Raw genomic sequence first — 21,488 nt, forward strand, 5'->3', positions numbered from 1 at the left:
AGGTCTCGAAGGGACGGCCGACGCCGAGTAGGGAGGAGGAGGATCAGCATCCGGGCCAACCTCAGGAACCCGATTAGTCACAATAGGCTGGCCCATCATTAAGTTGCATAAATAAAGGTAATAAAAAGAAAGTAACGGTTTTTAGTGAATACAGAACATCTCTGGTTTTTGGGTTAAGCACAAAGCTTACGGGGGGACGGCGAGCTGCGTTATCATGAGGTCTAGCGGATGGCTGGCGCGAATTGCTCATGGTTGGAAAACAGCTGAATAAGATCAAGGTACAGGCGAAGCAGCGCGTAAGCTACTTATTGTTTGAGGAGGAGTCTTGCAGCTGAGGAGGGTCTACTCGAGGGCAGGGGAAAAAGAAAACAAATGGACCCACTATGGATAAGGAGGAAGTATGCTGTCGACTCGGAATCCATGGGGGAGGACAAGGAGACATGATGTTTCTACTAAACTAAAGAAGAGAATATTGCAAGTCGGAATAAGTATGGCGCGAAGAAGGTTGCATGGATGACTTTACCCTTGAAATTCAAAAGAACGGCACAATAGCGAGTGTGACGAAGATATTTGAATCAGATCTGGTGGCTTTTGGCACGGCATCGAGCGGCATTTGGCGCCTTCGCAGTCGAGGCTTCACTGGTGTGGTGGAGCCAAGGATCAATGAATTGGTCGGTTTTATTTCCATAATTACATATATATCGCCGATCGGAGAAGAGGAGAAGCTGGGCGGCGGCGAATAGTAGGACCGGATCATTCAAAAAAAAAAGTCGGATCAAAGGGTAAGCAGACGGATCAAAAGAGGCAGTGCGGGACCCCGGAGGGCAGAAGGCTCGGGGATCGAGTATCAGTGGTTCGAGCCCCGGAGCAACGCCGCGCTGCGCCTGCGCACTGTTACCTGGCGCCGAGGCGATGGATTAGACTGATAGGCTAGGACAGAGGCAAGTATATATATATATATAAAATAAATGAATAAAATAAAAAAAAAAGTAATAATAAAAGAATAAAGAAAAATGTGACGTGTAGGCAGCAATTAGGTTTGTGTGCCGAGGGTTAGGGTGGGTAACATCAATAAATTCATGAAGTTAAGTACAGATATAAGAAGGAAAGAATATGCGCTCAAGTGAACTGGTTTAACAGCTGATTAAAACTTTATTTACAGATTATTTAAGCAGATCAAAAATCAAATTAACTGACCTCATTTTTTTTTACAGAATTAAGCAGAAGGGTAGCTAACATTTTTTAGGCTTGCAGGCAAGATGGAGAGAAGAATTAGTGCAGCCAAATACAAAGGTGTGGAAAAAAAAATTAGACCGGTGAATCAGCCAATGCCACAAGACCTGAATTCCCCACTTGGACGACCTGCTTTATCAAGAGACCCCTACAAAACACCTCTCACTCCATTTCCACCGGTATTTAGAGAGACAGCAAGAATTACGGCAAAAAGACTTGAATCCGTCAACTTTGGACCCCCGGGATGGCTTCAAGATGAGGAATTGCAACTACTAAAACATGTCATCGTAATACGGGAAAGAGCAATAGCATTTAAAGAAGAAGAAAGAGGGATACTCAAGCATGAATATGGGCAGCCCTATAAGATTCCGGTCATTCCTCACGAACCCTGGCAGCAATGGCCCATTCCTATCCCAAAAGCAATTATAGGAGATTTTATTGAGTTAGTAAGGCAAAGAATTCGGACGGGGCTCTATGAACAATCGACGTCAAGTTACTCTAGCCCAGTTTTCTGTGTTACTAAATCAAACGGGAAGCTAAGAATAGTGCATGATTTACAGAAGCTCAATAAGGTTACAATTAAGGACGCTGGATTACCACCAAAGATTGAAGAATTTGTTGAGTCATTTGCTGGGAGAGCATGTTATGGATTGGGAGATATTATGGGAGGGTATGACGAACGGGAATTGGACCCAGCTTCAAGGCCTCTAACTACATTTGAAACACCTTTAGGACGGCTTCAGCTTACCCGGTTACCACAGGGAGCAACCAATTCAGTAGCAGTTTATCAAGCACAAATGACATGGATTTTGCAACCAGAACTTCCAGAAAACGTGGGCATATTTATTGATGATGGAGGAATCAAAGGACCTCGAACGGATTACGGTGGGGCCCCATTGACGGAAAATCCTAAAATACGAAAGTTCATCTGGGAATATGCAATCACTCTAGAGCGTATTCTATTTCGAATAGAAGAGGCCGGCTTGACAATCTCAGGGGAAAAATTTGCTTGTTGTGTGCCAGCATTGGATATAGTAGGACATGTAGTTTCAAATCAAGGTAGGACCATTTCAGCCAAGAAAATTAACAAGGTACAGAGTTGGCCACCTCTAAGGAGCAAAAAAGACGTGCGCAGCTTCCTGGGGCTTTGCGTCTATGTCAGAATGTTCATTAAGGATTTCTCAACAATTGCGGCACCTTTACGGCGGTTGACAAGATTAGATGTGGAATTCAGGTGGGACGAAGCATGTGAAACGGCATTTCAGGATCTAAAAAGAATTGTGGGGGAAGAAATTGTGTTAATAAAACTTGACTATGGTAGTGCGGCAGGAAAAATCATATTGGCAGTAGACTCAAGTTTTATTGCTGCAGGAGCTGTACTTATGCAAGAAGATAAGGAAGGCTTGGCTAGACCAGTATCTTACGAGTCAGTAGGGTTCACACGCACAGAGGCTGACTATGCGCAATCCAAGCTGGAACTGTGCGGAGTGGCAAAAATCCTGAAGAAACTTCAAACAACACTTTGGGGACAACATTTCGAATTACAAGTGGACGCCAAAGCACTAATCCAGATGATAAATTCTCCTAGTCTACCGGATGCACCCATGACACGGTGGGTGGCGTTTATTCAATTATTCTCATTCGATCTTCAACACAAACCAGGCAAAAGCTTCACCATGCCTGACGGTCTATCAAGGCGTGAAGTAGACAAGGATGAAGTTCTAAAGGAGTTCAATGACAAAGAAAACTGGGTAAAACCTCATCCAGGGTTTGGAACAAAGGTTGTTGGGGCTGCAGAAAATACGAATGAGGAGATTGAAAACATATTGACAGGATTCTGGCAACGCATGAAGGAATATCTGGGGACCTTGAAGAGACCAGCAGGATCTTCTGACATGGAATTTCAGAAACTTAAGAGGCGTTCGCCCAACTATTTTGTTGAGAATGGACAACTAAAGAAACGAAACAACCCCTATAGTCAACTGATCGTCACTGACCCAAAGGTACAGGAAAAGATAATGAAGGCGCTACATGAGGATTTAGGGCACCGAGGAATGGGCGAAACATACAGGCGGATTAGACTAAGGTATTGGTGGGAAGGAATGAAGAAAAGCATCAGGCAATGGGTTCAATCCTGTGAAAGCTGCCAGAGGCGGAGTCAAATACTTCAAAAGGAGACGGGAAAGGCAACATGTACAACTACTCTTTTCAAACGGGTCAGTATGGACGCGGTGCACATCAAGGCTGGGAAGTGGAAATATTTAGTTGTGGCTAGGGATGATTTTTCGGGATGGGCAGAAACAGTAGGGTTGACAAGTCTAAAGTCAAGCAAGATTGCCGAATGGTTTACAACAGAATGGATATATCGATACGGGGTTCCAAAGGAGGTAACTGTAGATGGGGGGGCGGAATTCAAAAAGGAGCTGCAGTCAGCAATGAAGAAAGTTGGCACCAAACTCAGAACCATCACGCCATACTATCCGGAAGCGCAAGGAATGGTAGAAAGAGGACATAAGGAAATAAAAGATGCTTTGACAAAGATGTGTGGGGAGGACGGGCGTAAGTGGAAGGATTTCTTGCCATTAGTGACTTTTGCAGATCGGATATCAACTAAACGTACCACTGGGTACTCACCTTATGAGTTACAATTTGGGCAGGTAGCAATTTTACCTATTGATCGTGAATTAGGAAGCTTTCTTACAGTGGATTGGGACAGGGTCCGGACAACAGCAGAGCTTCTCGAAGCACGCGCGGAACAGCTGGAAGCAAGGGAGGATAAAATAGAGGAAGCCTACAACAAGATGAAGAAATCACGGGAAGTTTCCGTGCGATATTGGGATAAACAATTGGCACATCGACTAAGGGAACCACTAAGTTCAGGAGATTTGGTTCTTGTTTATAATAAGGCCCTGGAAACACAATGGGGAAAGTTGTTTGCGAGTAAGTGGCATGGGCCATATAAGGTGGTTAGACAGATACACGAAGGACCATACGTTTTGTCAGAATTGGATGGAACAATACTGACTCGGAGATATGCAGCAAGTCACATCAAGAGGTTTTATCCAAGGGGTAAAAGCTTGGAAAAGGGCGAAGAATATCAGGATACAGAAGAAGAGGAGGAGATTAGCAATACAGAAGAACAGGAGGACTAGTCTTTCTTCAAATTTTTCAAAGTTTAGCACTACAAGGAAGGATATTTTTTTGGCATTGCCACAGTAATGCTGTGGACAGCATTAAGTTGGGGGGGGATGTGGTGTTCTGTGCCTGTGTCAATGCCAAAAAGGATACAACAGAGGGTGGAGACAGTACAGTCATCATACAAGAGGAGGAGATATTATCACATCAACAGTCAAGGCACATACAAACCAAAGAAGGATTTGTAGTAAGGAATAGTCTCAACCAGGAACGGAAGGAAGGAGCGCAAAGGAAGAAGGAAGGGAGGAAGGAACAGGAGGAAGAGGAGGAGAGGCCAAGACCCCCAGAATCCAGAATGGTCACGGATAGTGGCAATCTATACATCTGCTTGCTCAAGGAAGATTCTATCAGGAGGCTGTGTTTGTTTTGGAGGTGGAGTTAGAAGGTATCTAACACAGGCTGCACAGCATCTTTGGCTGGAGTCTTTGTATTTGTTTGCTCAGGGAAGATTCTATCAGGAGGCTGTGTTGTTTGGAGGTGGAGTTAGAAGGTATCTAACACAGGCTGAACAGCATCTTTGGCTGGAGTCTTTGTATTTGTTTGTTCAGGGAAGATTCTATCAGGAGGCTGTGTTGTTTGGAGGTGGAGTTAGAAGGTATCTATTAGGAGGCTGTGTTGTTTGGAGGTGGATTTAGAAGGTATCTATCAGGAGGCTGCGTTGTTTGGAGGTGGAGATAGGGTGTATCTGGTCCAGCCTTCACAGGAATCTACTGCTGAAGGCTGTGTATTTGTTTGTTAGTTTGTATATCATAGATGTTTGGCTGTAGATTTAAAGTGTATCTAGCACAGCAAAGCTGTGTTGTTTGTATTTGTGGCTGTGTAGAAAGGCTGTGTAGGTGAGAACCCCTGCAGCAGAAATCCCTCACAAGGAGCTTTCTGCAGCAGAAATCCCTCATCCTCCAGCATAAAAGGAGGGCCTCTCCCCACTATAATTTTCTTTTTTCCCCATCAGCCTACAGAGGTTTGGTCACAAGTGGTTAGTTAGTTTAGTTAGGATCAGCCTACAGAGGTTTGGTCACAAGTGGTTAGTTAGTTTAGTTAGGATCAGCCTAGAGAGGTTGGTCACTGTGGTTAGTTTCTAGTTTGTAGCAGCCTAGGAAGGTCTGTTTATTGTGGTTATTAGTAGTGGATTAGTGTAGAGAACTTTAGTGTGTGTTAAGAACAGTAGTAGAACCAACAACCAACATCCAACCCATATATATATATATTTACTTTGTAGCAGATTATTACAACAACATAGTGTCAGCAATTTAACATCACAAATTTTACAACATAAATCAAACTTTATCTCACCCACCACGTTAAACCAAGTTACAAAAGATTCACCACAACTATTGATGCAAGTGATCTAGGTCAGATAGAGATTACTATACAAAAGTAAGAGCTATCTTTGGAATCAGCCACACCATTTAAATATTGATTACAAGACTCTTGGTTATTTGCATAGTACCATCAGAGGGGCAGGTCTTTCAAACCACCCGTAAGTTGTAATAGGCTTTCATCTTATTCACAACTTATCTCCCCCTCAACGGAACTTCGATTACCACTCATCCATTCCCTTTGGAGTCCCTACAACGGAGACTATCATCTCCGCCCTGAAAAACAAGGCTATTCGCCGTGAGTCCCAAGGCGACATCATTTTGGTCTCCTCAACCAAGGTGCACTCTGCCAAACCGGCGCCCACATCTACCTCTTCCAATGGCCCCCGAAACAACACCACCAAGAAGCCCCGCCAATGTCCCTTGTGCAACAGTGACTCGCACGATCTCAACTCGTGCAACAACACAAGGAAACTCATTGCCGACCACAAAGCGGCCCAGAAAGCGCGTTGGGAGGCCAGCCAACAGGAAAAAGCCCCACCATCCACCAAACCTGCGGCGCGAGCGGGCAGAACCTCGGCTGCAACCTTAGGCCAATCCCATCACAAATATGAAGAGGACGGTGACTCAGACTATTCCGGGTCCGAGATTGAGGTAACGGCCGGCAATGCGGTGGTTTCTCTCTCCATCCCCTCCGACCTCCCGCGAGGGGAGGATATCAACATTGACTCCGGCTGCTCGATGTCGATGTCACCAAATATTACGGATATTGATCTCCCCGAAACCCAATCGAACTCCTGTTCGCCTTGCGGATCATTCTGCCGTCGAGGCATCTCACAAGGGATCTCTCAAACTCCCTCTCACCGGCGGAAAATCTGTTAAATCCCTGGTGGTTCCAACTCTCCACGAGCCGCTCCTGTCTGTCGCCGCCATGTGCGACAAAGGATTCACGGTAGTTTTCACGAAATCGTTGTGCGATTTCCTCACCACCCAATCCGCTCAAGTTCATGGGGACCTTGCGGGGCGCAGGTACCGCCAAGGGAACCTGTATTATCTCCCCTCGGAGCCTGTAAGCTCCAATTCCACTCTATCCCTCTCCCCAAAGCCCTCGGACCATTCTCTTATGGCCTACCATCTTCGCTTCTCCCACATCGGCGTTAAAGCTCTGAAAGCTTTCCTAAAAATCCACGACATCACACCGACTGTGATGAACAAAATCAAGGTCCAACGCTGCCCTGTCTGTGTTCAATCAAAAATGCCTCGCAAGGCTTTCAAATCTTGAGCTTCTCATTGTTCCTCTATCCCTGGCAAAATCATCCACTCCGATGTTGGGTCTTACGAGACAGTCTCAAGGGAGGGATATTGATATTTCATAACTTTTGTGGATGACTGTTCCAAATCTCTTTCTATCTACCCCATGAAATACAAGAGCGATTCCTTCGCTTGTTTCAAAATATTTCGTGCACTCTTTGAGAAAGACGGTTGCCACAAAATTCTATCCTTGAGAACGGACAACGGGGGCGAGTACATTTCAATTGAATTCTCGTCTTACCTATCCCAGGCGGGTATCAAACACAAACCAGGCCCTCCTCATTCCCCAGAGCTAAATGGAGTGGCCGAGCGAACCAATCAAACAATAAGCAATCTGGTCTGATCTTCCCTGCTGACCGCTAACCTCCCTAAATCCTTCTGGGTTGATGCAATCCGGCACTTCATGTTCTCTTACAACTCCTTTCCTTGTCAAAACCCCGTAGGCTTCAAACCACCGGTCTCAATCCTAAAGGAAAAGCCGGTTGACGTCAAATCTGTTCACCCATTTGGATGCTTAGTCTGGTATAAAGTCCCAGAAGCAAACCGCAAGAAGCTAGACAGGAAAGGTTGTGCGTCAATTCTCCTGTCATACCTATCCGACGGAAACGGGTACCGGTTGTGGGACTTGGAGAAACGGTCCATCATAAAATCAAGGGATGTCATCTTTGATGATTCATTGTTCCCCTACGGGTGCAAACTGAACTTTTCCCCAGCCCCTCAGACAGTGGAAATTGATTGGCCCCAACAGTCATGGGAGTCTGTTCCACCAGCTCCTCCCCAAGATGATCCAGCCCCTGCCAGTACCTCACCAACGGTTCCGCCTCCCCCCCTTTCTGTCCCTTTGTCCCAACAAGATTCTCTCCCACCTCCTCGTATACCAACGCCACACCTTCCCCCATTACAGGTTCATCTTTGACCCCGCTTCGATCGACGACTCACAGCATCTATACATGCCCCTGGGAACGCCCCGCGTGACCCGTCGCCATTTTGTTCGGATTCGGATTTGACCTACAGCCCTCCGGTGATCTCCCCTACGCTGCCGTCGACTCCTGATCTGTCAATAATCTCTCTCCCCCCCCTTCCCCCTCTTCCTTCGTCATCTCCTTGCTCTCCCGAGTCTCCAGCCCCGTTGCCGAACAGTTCCCCGTCAAAATCTCCTACCCTGCTGCCGAAATCTCCTACTCCTCCCCCGCCTGTACCGTCCACGCCTCCTTGCCGCCGGTCAGGGAGAGACCGCAAGGCTCCTGACTGCTACAGCAACTGGGCCAAGAATGCAACAGTGGATTCCGACGTCAATACCCCAAAGACTTGGCGGCAACTTCTGAAGTCGCCAAACAAGCACCGTTGGCTTAAAGCAGCGGAAGAGGAATTTGCCTCTCTTCTCGGGATGCAGACCTGGAGGCTTGTCCCTTGGCCAGAAAAGAGACGCATAATTAAATCAAAGTGGGTCTTTAAAATTAAGCGTCACCCTGACCACACCATCCAAAAGCTCAAGGCCCGTCTGGTGGCCATGGGCTATTCTCAAATACAAGGCCTTGATTACAATGAGGTATTCTTGCCAACGCTAAGACTGGAAACACTCCGACTGATCTTCTCATTACTAGCAACGCGGGGCTGGAAAGGACGGCAGGTAGACTTTAAAACCGCTTTACTCAACGGACACCTAGACAAGCCCGTCTTCATGGAGCAACCCCCTGGATTCAAGGATCCTCAGCACCCCAACTGGGTTTGTGAGGTCAATCGGTCCCTCTATGGTTTGAAACAGTCCCCTCGCCAGTGGAATATCAAACTCCACAAAGCTCTTCTTGACCTTGGTCTCACTAACTTGAAATACGACCCAAATCTGTATTTCAAGCTGAACTCCGGAACTCTTGTGGGGGCACTGACAACTCATGTTGACGATCTAGCCATTGTTGGCAAGCCAACCTTGGTTGATTCTATCATTACGGAGGTGGGTAAACGTTTTAAGATTGGAGCTTACGAGGAGCTCAGCCACTTTCTTTCTCTCAAAATAACTCGTAACATTCCAAACAAACATATCTTTCTAAATCAATCTCACTACATCAATGAAGTTTGCAACAGATTCTTGGACGGCAAACACACATCGGTCTCAACTCCTACCGATATCAACTTCAAGAATATCAAACATCGATCTATCTCTGAACCGCCCTCTCCGGGACCCTACCCTCAATTAATTGGGCCTACCCTCAATTAATTGGGTCCCTTCTCTGGGTCTCTCAATGCACCAGACCAAATATTTCGTTTGCGGTTAATCGTTTGTCCCAATATCTCTGGGATCCGTCAGCCGCTCATTGGCATGCCGGCCTTCAAATCCTCAACTACCTTGTAACAACAAAGGATCTCCGCCTCCGCCTCGGAGGTGAGCTTGTCCTGTCGGGATACTCGGACTCCGACTGGGCCAAAGACCGAGATGATCAACACTCTACGTCGGCGTACACCTACCGCGTTGGTTGCGGGGCCATCACTACCAAGATGGATGAATATGCGATGTCGGATATTGATCAATATAGCGTATATTGATCAATTTATATTGATCAATTTTTTATTATTCCTGTTGATACCTTTGTCTGTGTTCCATGTCTCCTTAATACTCTTCTATAATCTCTCTCCTTCCCCCTGTGTTAGCTTCAAGCCACAGGAATCTTTTTTGTTTTTTGCCTGATAAAATTCATGAATTTCTACATACACCATTCAATTCTTCCTGAAAATGCAAGTTTTAGGATTAATCCAGGGTAGCTGAGGGGTCTCAAATTTTATTTTTTATTTTTTTTACATCAACAATTGATGTTATCAGAAGTCTCCAAATCTACTTTTTTCCAAAAAAGGAAAAACATTGACCCCTGACCTCTCTCATGATACTATCCTGCACTCATTCTTAACTTGGTTGGTTGAACTTCTTGAAGATATTGCATAGCATACTTGGAGTACTACATGCATACTACACCCGGGGAGTCCATCCACGGGGAAATCACGCAGAATCCACGAGGACTCCACGTGGTAGCCGCGCGCGAGGTTGGACCAGCGGCTGTTGGTCCACACGTTCACGGGGTCTCCACCAACTGGGCACGGCGAGGAATCCACGTGGGCTTTTGGCTCTCCATGGATTCCCCGTGGATTTCTTGTGGCACCGACGGGATGGTCGGGTCCACGCCGGCCCCACCACACCACCAACGGCGATTCCACCGAGGAAAACCCGTGATCACGACGGGTTGGTCGAGCCCACGAGGCAGCGACACCTCGAGCGGTGGTCTCCACGTGGCTCACCGGTCCGTCGCATTCACCTTTGGGGGGTGCAGTGGCTCGGTTAGCCTTGCGCGGAGCGGATCAAATCCGCGGGTTATATCTGCAGCAGAATGTGGTACCGCCTGGGTACCACGCACTGCATTGCATGGGGGACATGGAGGAGAACTGGGACAAGGAATGATAAGAAAACAAACAACATAAAAAGGAAAAAAAGGAAAAAAAGAAAACATGAAAACATGATAATTAGATAATTGCCGATTCAGCGAATGGATCTATGTAGCTGTAGTGTATCGGACAAAGAAGCCGAAAAATGCGGATCGGTTGCTTGGGATGCATTGACTTGCTTACTCACAAAGTTGGCAATAGCAGAGCACCCAAGTAGATTCGACCAGTGGTACCAAATGGCGCTTTCGCTTCTTTTTGGGAGGTGGGGTATTTGTGCAAACTGTCTAGTTGGGCAGAACCGTTTGGATGGAAGACTGAATTCTGGCCCTGTAGTACCAACTTTTGAGTCAATTTCCAAAAGGACAATATGAAAACCTAAGGTTCCGGTAAGTGGTATAGCCCCAACAATCAGCATCAGTGAAGCCCTCAACATCCAATGTACTTGGATTTGATTTTTGAACAAAAAGGCTTACCAGACAAGTCACGCAGATGCAAACCAAGTACAAAATTTGAGTCTTGTGGTGATAACGCATCGTACTATTCAGATTGGTCACAGATTCTTTGGTTGAACTTTTTAGCTCCCCTTGGATTCGCGCGAGGTGGGACACAAGCAGGGCTTTTTGCTCCGCAGAGCGAGATGAATCTTGTAGCTGATTCCAAACTGATGTGCCTTGGCTGAGAAAGTCGAGTGTCTTTCTTGTCTGTTCTAGAATGATACCATAACCTATAGCTGCACGTGCAATTGCAGCAGTGATTGCAACAATAAAGCAAATTGGAAGGCAAGAAAATATCACGTTCACCAAGACTGGCGGTGGAGCCCAGTTGATCAGCCCTTTGGAGGTCCACCCAGAAGTTTCACAGGCGCTGTAGGAGCTGTGATGTAGAACGCTGCTTGTTAGCGTGACAATTGGGAGTATCTTGCAACAATTCAAGGGGACTAACAGTGCCAAAAAGCAGTGTGCCATTATCCAATACGCAAGATGTTCAAAGAGGTACATCAGACCTAAGCTGAAGAACGGACAGCCAATGATCATCTATCAGAAAAAAAACACGGATGATTGAAGAGATTGAAGAACTCCCCAACTAAGGCAAGATGGAATTTGAAACTCACGCAATCAGGGGCTGAGCGTGTAAGGCATAATCCAACAAACAACTTGGTAATCCAACAAACGACTTGGATTGATTTGAAGGCATATGAACAAGATAGTGCTGAGAGAACCCAACAGTTGCACGATACACATGAAGAAACCGGTATTGATCAGGTAAAGAGGAGTCTTGCAAACTTGAGGCACAGATCATCCGACTGTTGTGAGCATCCATCCACGTTCTCGATGATCAGCTTGAAACTTCTTGCTTGCCTGGTTCTCCCGGCCGGTTTGGGATGAAAGCCGTCCTAAAGATCCAATGAGACCGCTTCTTCTGACCAACGTAAGGCAAGAGCAAGATGACCAGACTGAACAGCGCAATTAACGCATGGAAGACAAGGAAAGTGGCCAAGAGGGCTATTGTCGTCTTGGACAAAGGCCGAGTAAACTGATAAGTTATAGCGGCCGATATCGGGGAGAAAGGATCTGCTGGCGTGGCGCTTGTGAGGAGGTCAACCCTAGTTGCATGTGTCGTATTTCCTATTCGCATGGCGGACTCTGTTTCTTCCAGTTTCTTTTACTTCTGCTGGTGAGGGCTGTGAGGTGAGCTCGAGCTATGCGGCAAACTCTTTGTAGTTGGCAAGAATGAAGTACTTACAAACCAAACCTGCTATGTGGATATTATTAGCTAGAGACCTCAGGCTTCTAGAAAATGGCGCAGGTTGTAAGAAGAAACAAATATCGTAGGTTTAAGGTTTTTGAAGTAGCAAGTTAGATATGTTAACCCTTCTGACTTTTTTCAAAGAGCCTTACTGTGATTACAATTAGCAAATGGTATGACTTACACCGATGCTTGAAAATGTCGTCCAGCGATGAAATTTCGATTCAGTGAGTATCCCCGGATGAACAACAGAAATTGAGACATGGAGAAAGGAGGAGTGAAAAGGCAAGCTGTGAGTTCAAGGGGCCGGAGCCCAGGATTCTGCCTCTTCGGAGGTGGAGGACGATTGGCAGAATGGTCGGCGCTCGCACGTTTGTTTGATTTGGCGTTCAAGTTGAAGGAGACCGCGGCGCCGCCGGCAGGCTCGCGGGGCGAATCCTGTGTGAAGCACACGATGAGCAGAGACAAAAATTTGCAGCATTCAACCGGATCTGACATACACTAACTACCACAGTCACAGTGGCAAGATTGTCCTTTTCCATGTTGAGGATCAAGGAGATCTCCGCATCTTTAGAGGACTTGTGCGCGGCATTGACAAACGATTTAAACGAGCCATTATCCTTGGCCAATGTTGATGTGTCCCGGTCAAACTCGCCCGGCTCCAGTATGATGTACAACCACTCAAGGGCAGATGCCCGGTCTGCTTGCGCGGCAATGATCTCAATTGGATAAATCCGCACGTTGATGTTTCCTAGGTGCTGGATTACCAGGGTTTTGAGCAGGGAAAAGTCCAGCTTGTCGAGGTTTAGCTCCATGGGGACGACCCGACCCTTTGACGACATCCGCATCATCTTCGTATCGGATTGGCCGTTTTTCTGGACCCTGACGAACAGTTCGTATTCGGTACCGATTGATATCTTTCCATTGGTCGATCTGGTCAAAGCGGGGGTGGTGATGGTGGCTGGGTCTGCAGGATGACACATGATCTTTGAGTGGGAGGGCTGCTGGTTGTTGTGGGACTTAAGAGGGACTTAAGAACAAACACAAGTCTTGCCTCTCACGGCTCAAAAGGTTCGACGTGGAACCCACAAACGCCATGGAATTGTTCCCATCGGCTCCACCGGGCATCCAAGCAACGGCCGTGGATTCCCCATCTGTAGGAACCACAAGGATGCACTGTTTTACGCAGTTGTCGGCTTCACCGTGATTCTATCACGAGGAGATCCCAGGAGGGTGGAGCCGACTGGATATCACATCGTCACCACCCATTTTTGACGGGGTGGTGATGGCGACGTGGGGCGCAGTGAATTCCACGCGGTTTTCACGGAACCGGTGTCACGCGTCTTATCCACAATCTCGCTTGCCAGGAAGTACCCCCGGCGTGTAGAAGGCCTTTTTGGAATTAGTTTACCATGGTTTAGCATATTTTTGTCAGGTTCTTTTTTTTATCTACTTTTGTTATCAACCACAGATTGATGAGGAGTATTTCCTCAGAAAGTTTCATTGGGGAATTTTTCTGCATATACAACCAAGGAATAATATATTTGGGGTGACATCCATTATGCAGCAGCTATAATCTGATCAGTTGCCAAATAGCACTACTTTGGTTGTTTCTTGGTGTTTCTGCAACTATATCTCATCCCAGCCTGGGAATTTTTCCTTAATATTGGTACCAAAATGTTGACAAGCACACAAAGTTTCATAATGTACCTTTGCTGTCCACAAAACCCCCAAATGTAGCACCTACAGTCTGATCAGTTTCCAAATAGCACTACTTTGGTAGCTTCTTGGTTTTTCTGACACTATATCTCATCCCAGCGTGGGAATTCTTCTGCCATATGGTTACCAAAATGTTTAAAAGCGGCCAAAAGTTCATTATGTACCTTTACTGACCACAAAACCCCCAAAAGTATCAGCTACAGTCTGATCAGTTTCCAAATATCACTACTTTGGCAGTTTCTGGGTGTTTCTGCCACTGTATCTCATCCCAGCGTGGGAATCCTTCTGCCATATGGTTACCAAGATGTTTACGAGCCCCCAAGGATTCACTATGGACCTTGAGTCACCACAAGACCCCCAAATGTAGCAGCTACAGTCTGATCAGTTCCCAAATATCATTACTTTGGTAGTTTCTTGGTGTTTCTGCCACTTTATCTCATCCCAGCGTGGAAATCCTTCTGCCATATGGTTACCAAAATGTTTAAAAGCCCAAAAAGATTAATCATGCACCTCTACTGACCACAAACCTCCAAATGTAGCAGCTAAAGTCTGATCAGTTCCCAAATATCACTACTTTGGTAGTTTCTTGGTGTTTCTGCCACTATATCTCTACCCAGCCTGGGAATCCTTCTGCCATATGGTTACCAAAATGCTTAGAGGCCCTAAAGATTCATCATAAACCTTTACTGACAAAAACTCCAAATGTGGCAGCTACAGTCTGATCAATTCCCAAATATCACTACTTTGGTAGTTTCTTGATGTTTCTGCCACTATATCTCATCCCAGCGTGGGAATACTTCTGCCATATTGTCACCAAAATGTTTAGAGGCCCCAAAGATTCATCATGTACCTTTACTGACCACAAAACCCCCAAATTTAGCAGCTACTGTCTGATCGGTTCCCAACTATCACTACTTTGGTATTTCTTGGTGTTTCTGCCACTATATCCCATCCCAGCTTAGGAATAATCCTGCCATGTGTTTACCACAATGTTAGAAAGCCCCCAAAGATTCATTATGTACCTTGACTGACCACAAAACCCCCAAATGTAGCAGCTACAGTCTGATCAGTTCCTAAAATCACTACTTTGGTAGTTTCTTGGTGTTTCTGCCACTATATCTCATCCCAGCGTGGGAATCCCTCTGCCATATGGTCATCAAAATTTTGACAGGCCCCCAATAATTAATTATGTATCTTTAGTCACCACAAAACCCCCAAATGTAGCAGCTACAGTCTGATCAGTTCGCAAATATGACTACTTTGGTAGTTTCCTGGCGTTTCTGCCACTATATCTCATCCCAGTGTGGGAATAATTCTGCCATATGGTGACCAAAATGTTAACAAGCCCCCAAGGATTCATTATGTACCTTTTTGTAACCATATGGGAGAAGTATTCCCATGCTGGGATGAGAAATAGTGGCAGAAACACCAAGAAACTACCAAAGTAGTGATATTTGGGAACTGATCAGACTTTAGCTACAACATTTGGGGGTTTTGTGGTCAGAAAATGTACATAATGAAACTTTGGGGGCTTCGAAACATTTTGGTAACCATATGGCAGAAGGATTACCATGCTGGGATGAGATATAGTGGCAGAAACACCAAGAAACTACCAAAGTAGTGATATTTGGGAACAGATCAGACTGTAGCCCCTAAATTTGGGGGTTTTGTGGTCAGTAAAGGTACATAATGAAACCTTTGGGGCCTCTTAACATTTTGGTAACCATATTGCAGAAGGATTCCCACGCTGGGATGGGATATAGTCGCTGAAACACCAAGAAACTACCAAAGTGAGGATATTTGGGAACTGATCAGACTGTAGCTGCTACATTTGGGGGTCTTGTGGTGACATAAGGTCCATAATGAATCCTTGGGGGCCCGTAAACATTTTGGTAACCATATGGCAGAAGGATTCCCACGCTGGGATGAGATATAGTGGCAGAAACACCAAGAAACTACCAAAGTAGTGATTTTGGGAACTGATCAGACTGTAGCTGCTACATTTGGGGGTTTGGTGGTCAGCAAAGGTACATAATGAAACTTTGGGGGCTTTTAAACATTTTGGTAACCATATTGCAGAAGAATTCCCACGCTGGGATGAGATATAGTGGCAGAAACACCCAGAAACTGCCAAAGTAGTGATATTTGGAAACTGATCAGACTGTAGCTGCTACATATGGGGGTTTTATGGTCGGCAAAGGTACCTAATGAACCTTTGGGGGTCTGCCAACATTTTGGTAACCATATGGCAGAAGGATTCCCACACTGGGATGAGATTTAGTGGCAGAAACACCAAGAAACTACCAAAGTAATGATATTTGGGAACTGATCAGACTGTAGCTGCTACGTTTCAGGGTTTTGTGGTGACTAAAGTACCTAATGAATCTTTGGGGGTCTGTCAACATTTTGGTAACCATATGTCAGAAGGATTCCCACGCTGGGATGAAATACAGTGGCAGAAACACCAAGAAACTACCAAAGTAGTGATATTTGGGAACTGATCAGACTGTAGCTGCTATATTTGGGGGTCTTGTGTTGACTTAAGGTCCATAATGAATCCTTGGGGGCCCGTTAACATTTTGGTAACCATATGGCAGAAGGATTCCCACGCTGGGATGAGATATAGTGGCAGAAACACCAACAAACTACCAAAGTAGTGATGTTTGGGAACTGATCAGACTGTAGCTGCTAAATTTGGGGGCCTTGTGGTGACTTAAGCTCCATAATGAATCCTTGGGGGCCTGGCAACATTTTGCTAACCATACAGCAGAAGGATTCCCATGCTGGGATGAGATATAGTGGCTGAAACACCAAGAAACTACCAAAGTAGTGATATTTGGGAACTGATCAGACTGTAGCTGCTACATTTGGGGGTTTTGTGGTGACTAAAGGTACATATTGAATCTTTGGGGCCTGCAAAGATTTTGGTAACCATATGGCAGAAGGATTCCTACGCTGGTATGAGATATACTGGCAGAAACACCAAGAAACTACCAAAGTTGTTATATATGGGAACTGATCAGACTGTAGCTGCTACATTTGGAGGTTTTGTGGTCATCACAGGTACATAATGAATCTTTGGGGGCCTGTAAACATTTTGGTAACCATATGGCAGAAGTATTCCCATGCTTGGATGAGATATAGTGGCAGAAACACCAAGAAACTACCAAAGTAGGGATATTTGTGAACAGATCAGACTGTAGCTGCTACATTTGGGGGTTTTGTGGTCAGTAAAGGTACATAATGAAACTTTTGGGGCCTCTCAACATTTTGGTAACCATGTGGCAGAAGCATTCCCACACTGGGATGAGATATAGTGGCAGAAACACCAAGAAACTACCAAAGTAGTGATATTTGGGAACTGATCAGACTGTAGCTGCTACGTTTGGCGTTCTTGTGGTGACTTAAGGTCCATAATGAATCCTTGGGGGCCTGTAAACATTTTGGTAACCATATGGCAGAAGGATTCCAACACTGGGATGAGATACAGTGGCAGAAACACCAAGAAACTACCAAAGTAGTGATATTTGTGAACTGATCAGACTGTAGCTGCTACATTTGGCGGTTTTGTGGTGAGTAAAGGTACACGAAGAATGTTTGGGGGCATTTAAACATTTTGATTACCATATGGCAGAAGAATTCCCACACTGTGACGAGATATAGTGGCAGAAACACCAAGAAACTACAAAAGTAGTGATATTTGGCAACTGATCAGATTGTAGCTGCTGCATAATGCATGTGTCCCAAAACACAATATTTCTGGGTTTTATATGCAGAACAATTTCTGGATGAAATTTTATGTTGAAATATTCCTCATTAATCTGTGGGTGAAAACAAAAGTAGATAAAACAAAGAACCCAACAAAAATATGCTAAACCATGGTAAACTAATTTCAAAAAGGCCTTCTATGCATGTAGCACCTCAAGTATGATGTGCAATATCTTCAGGAAGTTCAACCAACCAAATTAACAATGTTTGCAGGATGGTATCATGAGAGAGGTCAGGGGTCAATGTTTTTCCTTTTTTGAAAAAAAGTAGATTTGGAGACTTCTGATAACATCAATTGTTGAAGTAAAAAAGAAAAAGAAAAAAACTTTGAGACCCCTCAGTCACCCTGGATTAATCCTAAAACTTGCAATGTCTTTTTTTCATGAAGAATCAAATGGTGTATGTAGAAATTTATGAATGTTATCAGGCAAAAAAAAAAAAAAAAAATTCATGTGGCTTGAAGCTAACACAGGGGGAAGGAGAGAGATTATAGAAGACTATTAAGGAGCCATGCAACACAGAAAAAGGTATCAAGAGGAATAAAAAAAATGATCAATATAAATTGATCAATATACGCTATATTGATCAATATACAACATTGCAAATTGATCCATCTTGGTAGTGTATATTGATCAATATACAACATCGCAAATTCATCCATCCCTGTAGTGCATCTCCTGGAAGTCCCGCAAGCAGGCAACAGTGTCCTTATCCAGCACAGAAGCTGAATATAAGGCCCTCTCTGACTCATGCAAGGAGGGCTTATGGCTTCAACATCTCCTCACCGAGCTTTGTCTCTGCCCAGATACGGCTATCCCTCTACACGTTGACAACAAAGGCGCTGAAGCTCTTGCCAAGAATCCCGCCCACCACGCCAGAACAAAACACATTCACGCACGGTATCACTTCATTCGCAAGTGCGTACAACAGGGCAACATCACACTCCTTCATGTCTCAACGAAGGAGATGTTGGCAGATATGCTAACTCGAGCTTAACAAAGCCTCTCAAACGGGGGTCCCGAAGGGACTCTCCGTAGGAGAGGCTTACCTCCAAAGTCGCCCGCGTCGCCTGAGCAATTTGAGAAAATGGTGAAATTTTCACCATTCTTAAGCTCAAGGATCATTTGAGCAAAAGCAAAGACCTTCAGAACAATTCTGATTCGGCAAAGTTGTAGCTTTGCTTCTTAGGCACATTTTCCCTGTTTTTTGGAAAAAAAAGGTGCAAAATAGCAGGTCGCTTGCGATTTGCAGTTGGTCTTGTTCCTTCCTTTTGCGAAGTAAAGCTTGACAGGTGGGGAACTGTTCGGATCATCGGACCATAAACCCTCTCACGGTTTTTTGACTCGCTGCATCCAGGTGCTGATGTTAAATACATACAAACTAGTATCTGATCATCAATTCATCATGATTGTTAGACGGAATGGTGAAAAATGGATCTGTTTCATGCCTGAGATCACAGTAAATAATCAGTCCTCCAAGCGTTGAAAGTCCTTTGCAAACAACACAAGAACTGTTTGAGAAAATAATGGCGATAAGAAAGAAAAGTTCGACAACTCCCTCCAAACTTCCTACAAGGTCATCCAAAAGCCCGATCAACTCAGCAAAATCACCGCTCAAGTCATCATCATCTAGCCCGAGAAAGTCATCAAAAAAACCCAAACAGTCACTGAGCGCGGATAGTTCAACTACTGGTATCCATGTCCTGAAAAAGGTCTCTGAGAAGAAAGGCAAATCCTTGGAGATGGAAATTGCCACTCAAGCAAAGAGATTTTACGGCGGTCAAGAGGCAAAGCAACTTCAGATCAAGGCAGTAGCCAGCCTGGTACAAGGACAAAACACCTTCCTGTTGGCCGGCACAGGATTCGGAAAATCAAGGATCTCCAAGATTTATTTTAATCTTTTACCCTCCTCCGCCAGCCCAGTTGTTTTGGTACTAAACCCACTGGATGCTTTGGGCAACAACCAGGTGGAAGAGAAGAAGAAGTCTAATTTTACCGTGATCAATCTGACAAAGCTTACCTTCAATAAGCAGGTCGCCAAGGAGATCAAGTCCGGAGTGTACAATTTTGTGTACCTCAGTCCTGAGATTTTCATGAACAACAAAATGTGGGATTCGGTTTACTTCAGTTCGGAGTTTCAACGACGTCTGGGCCTTGTTGTTGTCGATGAAGCCCATATGATCTATGTATGGGGACTGGTTGAAAGCTCGCATGGAAAGAAGTCATTTTCCATAATTATACGGCATCAAGATTTTTCAATATTCCGTCCATGTTATGGTAAAATAGGCATACATCTACAGTGCCAAAACAAAGCTCCAATCCTTTTGCTTTCTGCAACATGCCGGCCGATTGCTGTTGATTCTATTTTGAGAAGCATGAAGTTGACAACCAAGCTGATCAACATAATTCGAGGCGAGTTGACTCGGCCCAAAATTCGTATCATCCGCATCACTATGTCGAAATCTTTGAAATCAAATCTTGACCTATTGGACGTTTTTGCGCTGAGAGACGAGACCCCAGACAAAGACATGATACCTACACTGATTTACAGTGGAACCCGAGCACGGACACTCACTTTTTTGGAGGTGTTGGATATAGCGCGAGGAACACCTGGGGCCTGCTTAGATCCGTGTAATTCTTTTTCGAGGAGGTTCCACTCATGCACAGGAGACAAAGACAAGGAAGAAGTTATCCAAAGTTACTCTGAAGAGAAGTTTCCAATAATCTCATCAACCATGGCGCTTGGGCTGGGCCAAAATTGGAAGCGGGTGAGGAGTGTAATCCACATGGGAAGAGGCGACCCCGCAAATATATGTCAGATGATAGGGAGGTAAGCCAAATTGTGACGTTGTTCACTTTCCAAATTGCAAAAACACTATTAACTAACCTTCCATTCGAACACAGATGCGGGAGGGATGGAAAGGATGGACTGGCTATCCTCTTTGTGGAATCAAAGCGCAAGGGAGGAAAAAATAGTATAGCCGATTTCAATAACCCCACCAAGCAGTCGGACGATGACCGTATGGATGCGCTTGCAATAACACCGATCTGTCTGAGGGTTGCTTTGTACAACATGGACAACTTGCACGGGTACATCCCACTATCAAAGGACGACCCTAACTACATAGCAGAACTCAACCGACAGAAAGAAGCACGGTTTCCGGATTGTCGTTGCTCCAATTGCATGGTTGAATCCGGCGAAAAGTTGATAAATAATTTGCACAAGTTAAATAAAAGTAATTTTGATGATGCAATCAACGATTGCTTGGATTTTGCAATTACTGACACTGTCAAGAAGAGAAAATATACTCGGACAACCCAAAAGGACACAGCTGGAAGTGATTTGGGAACCATGGACGAGTACAAACAACACATGATTTACATGTTCAGCAAGTTTCATGAGGATAAGATGGGAATATTGGGATGTTTATCAGCTGCAGACCTTTTCAGCAACAAGGAAGCCCAAGCCATAGTTACAAACTTGTCTGACATTCCAGACACAATTAAACTCAACAAAATCATTGGTGGCGAAACAATTGATGGACAGCTTGATTTCTTAATGGGTTTAATTCAAGATTTTCACAATGATCCTTTGTATCACGAGCAATTGGATTATCAAAGGAAATTGAGAGAAGAAGCCGAGGAGATCAAGAAACAAAAGAAAAGGGAAGCTGGTGCTCGATATCGTGCAAACCGACGATCTAGACTTCTACTGGCTTCAGCAACCGAACCTGCTGGAACAATGCCTTTGGCCAAGGACCTAGGAAAA

The 21,488-nt window shown here is 45.0% G+C and overlaps 2 protein-coding genes across 2 annotated transcripts; both read right to left on the bottom strand.

Annotated features, from left to right (window-relative positions):
• Positions 1–10,565: 10,565 nt before the first annotated feature.
• PtA15_9A18 (uncharacterized protein) lies at positions 10,566–12,122 on the bottom strand (the record flags this gene model as incomplete). Its single annotated transcript, XM_053172372.1, has 6 exons — positions 10,566–10,602; positions 10,675–10,862; positions 10,961–11,360; positions 11,430–11,521; positions 11,639–11,769; positions 11,846–12,122. 6 exons carry the CDS (start codon positions 12,120–12,122, stop codon positions 10,566–10,568), a joined length of 1,125 nt encoding a protein of 374 aa, XP_053023449.1.
• Positions 12,123–12,413: 291 nt separating this feature from the next.
• On the bottom strand, positions 12,414–13,216 carry PtA15_9A19 (uncharacterized protein; the record flags this gene model as incomplete). Its single annotated transcript, XM_053172383.1, has 2 exons — positions 12,414–12,671; positions 12,734–13,216. The coding sequence occupies 2 exons, from the start codon at positions 13,214–13,216 to the stop codon at positions 12,414–12,416; spliced, it is 741 nt and encodes a 246-aa protein (XP_053023450.1).
• Positions 13,217–21,488: the final 8,272 nt, after the last annotated feature.

The sequence above is a fragment of the Puccinia triticina genome, chromosome 9A, assembly GCF_026914185.1.
Source record: "Puccinia triticina chromosome 9A, complete sequence".
NCBI classification, from domain to species: Eukaryota; Fungi; Basidiomycota; class Pucciniomycetes; order Pucciniales; family Pucciniaceae; genus Puccinia; species Puccinia triticina.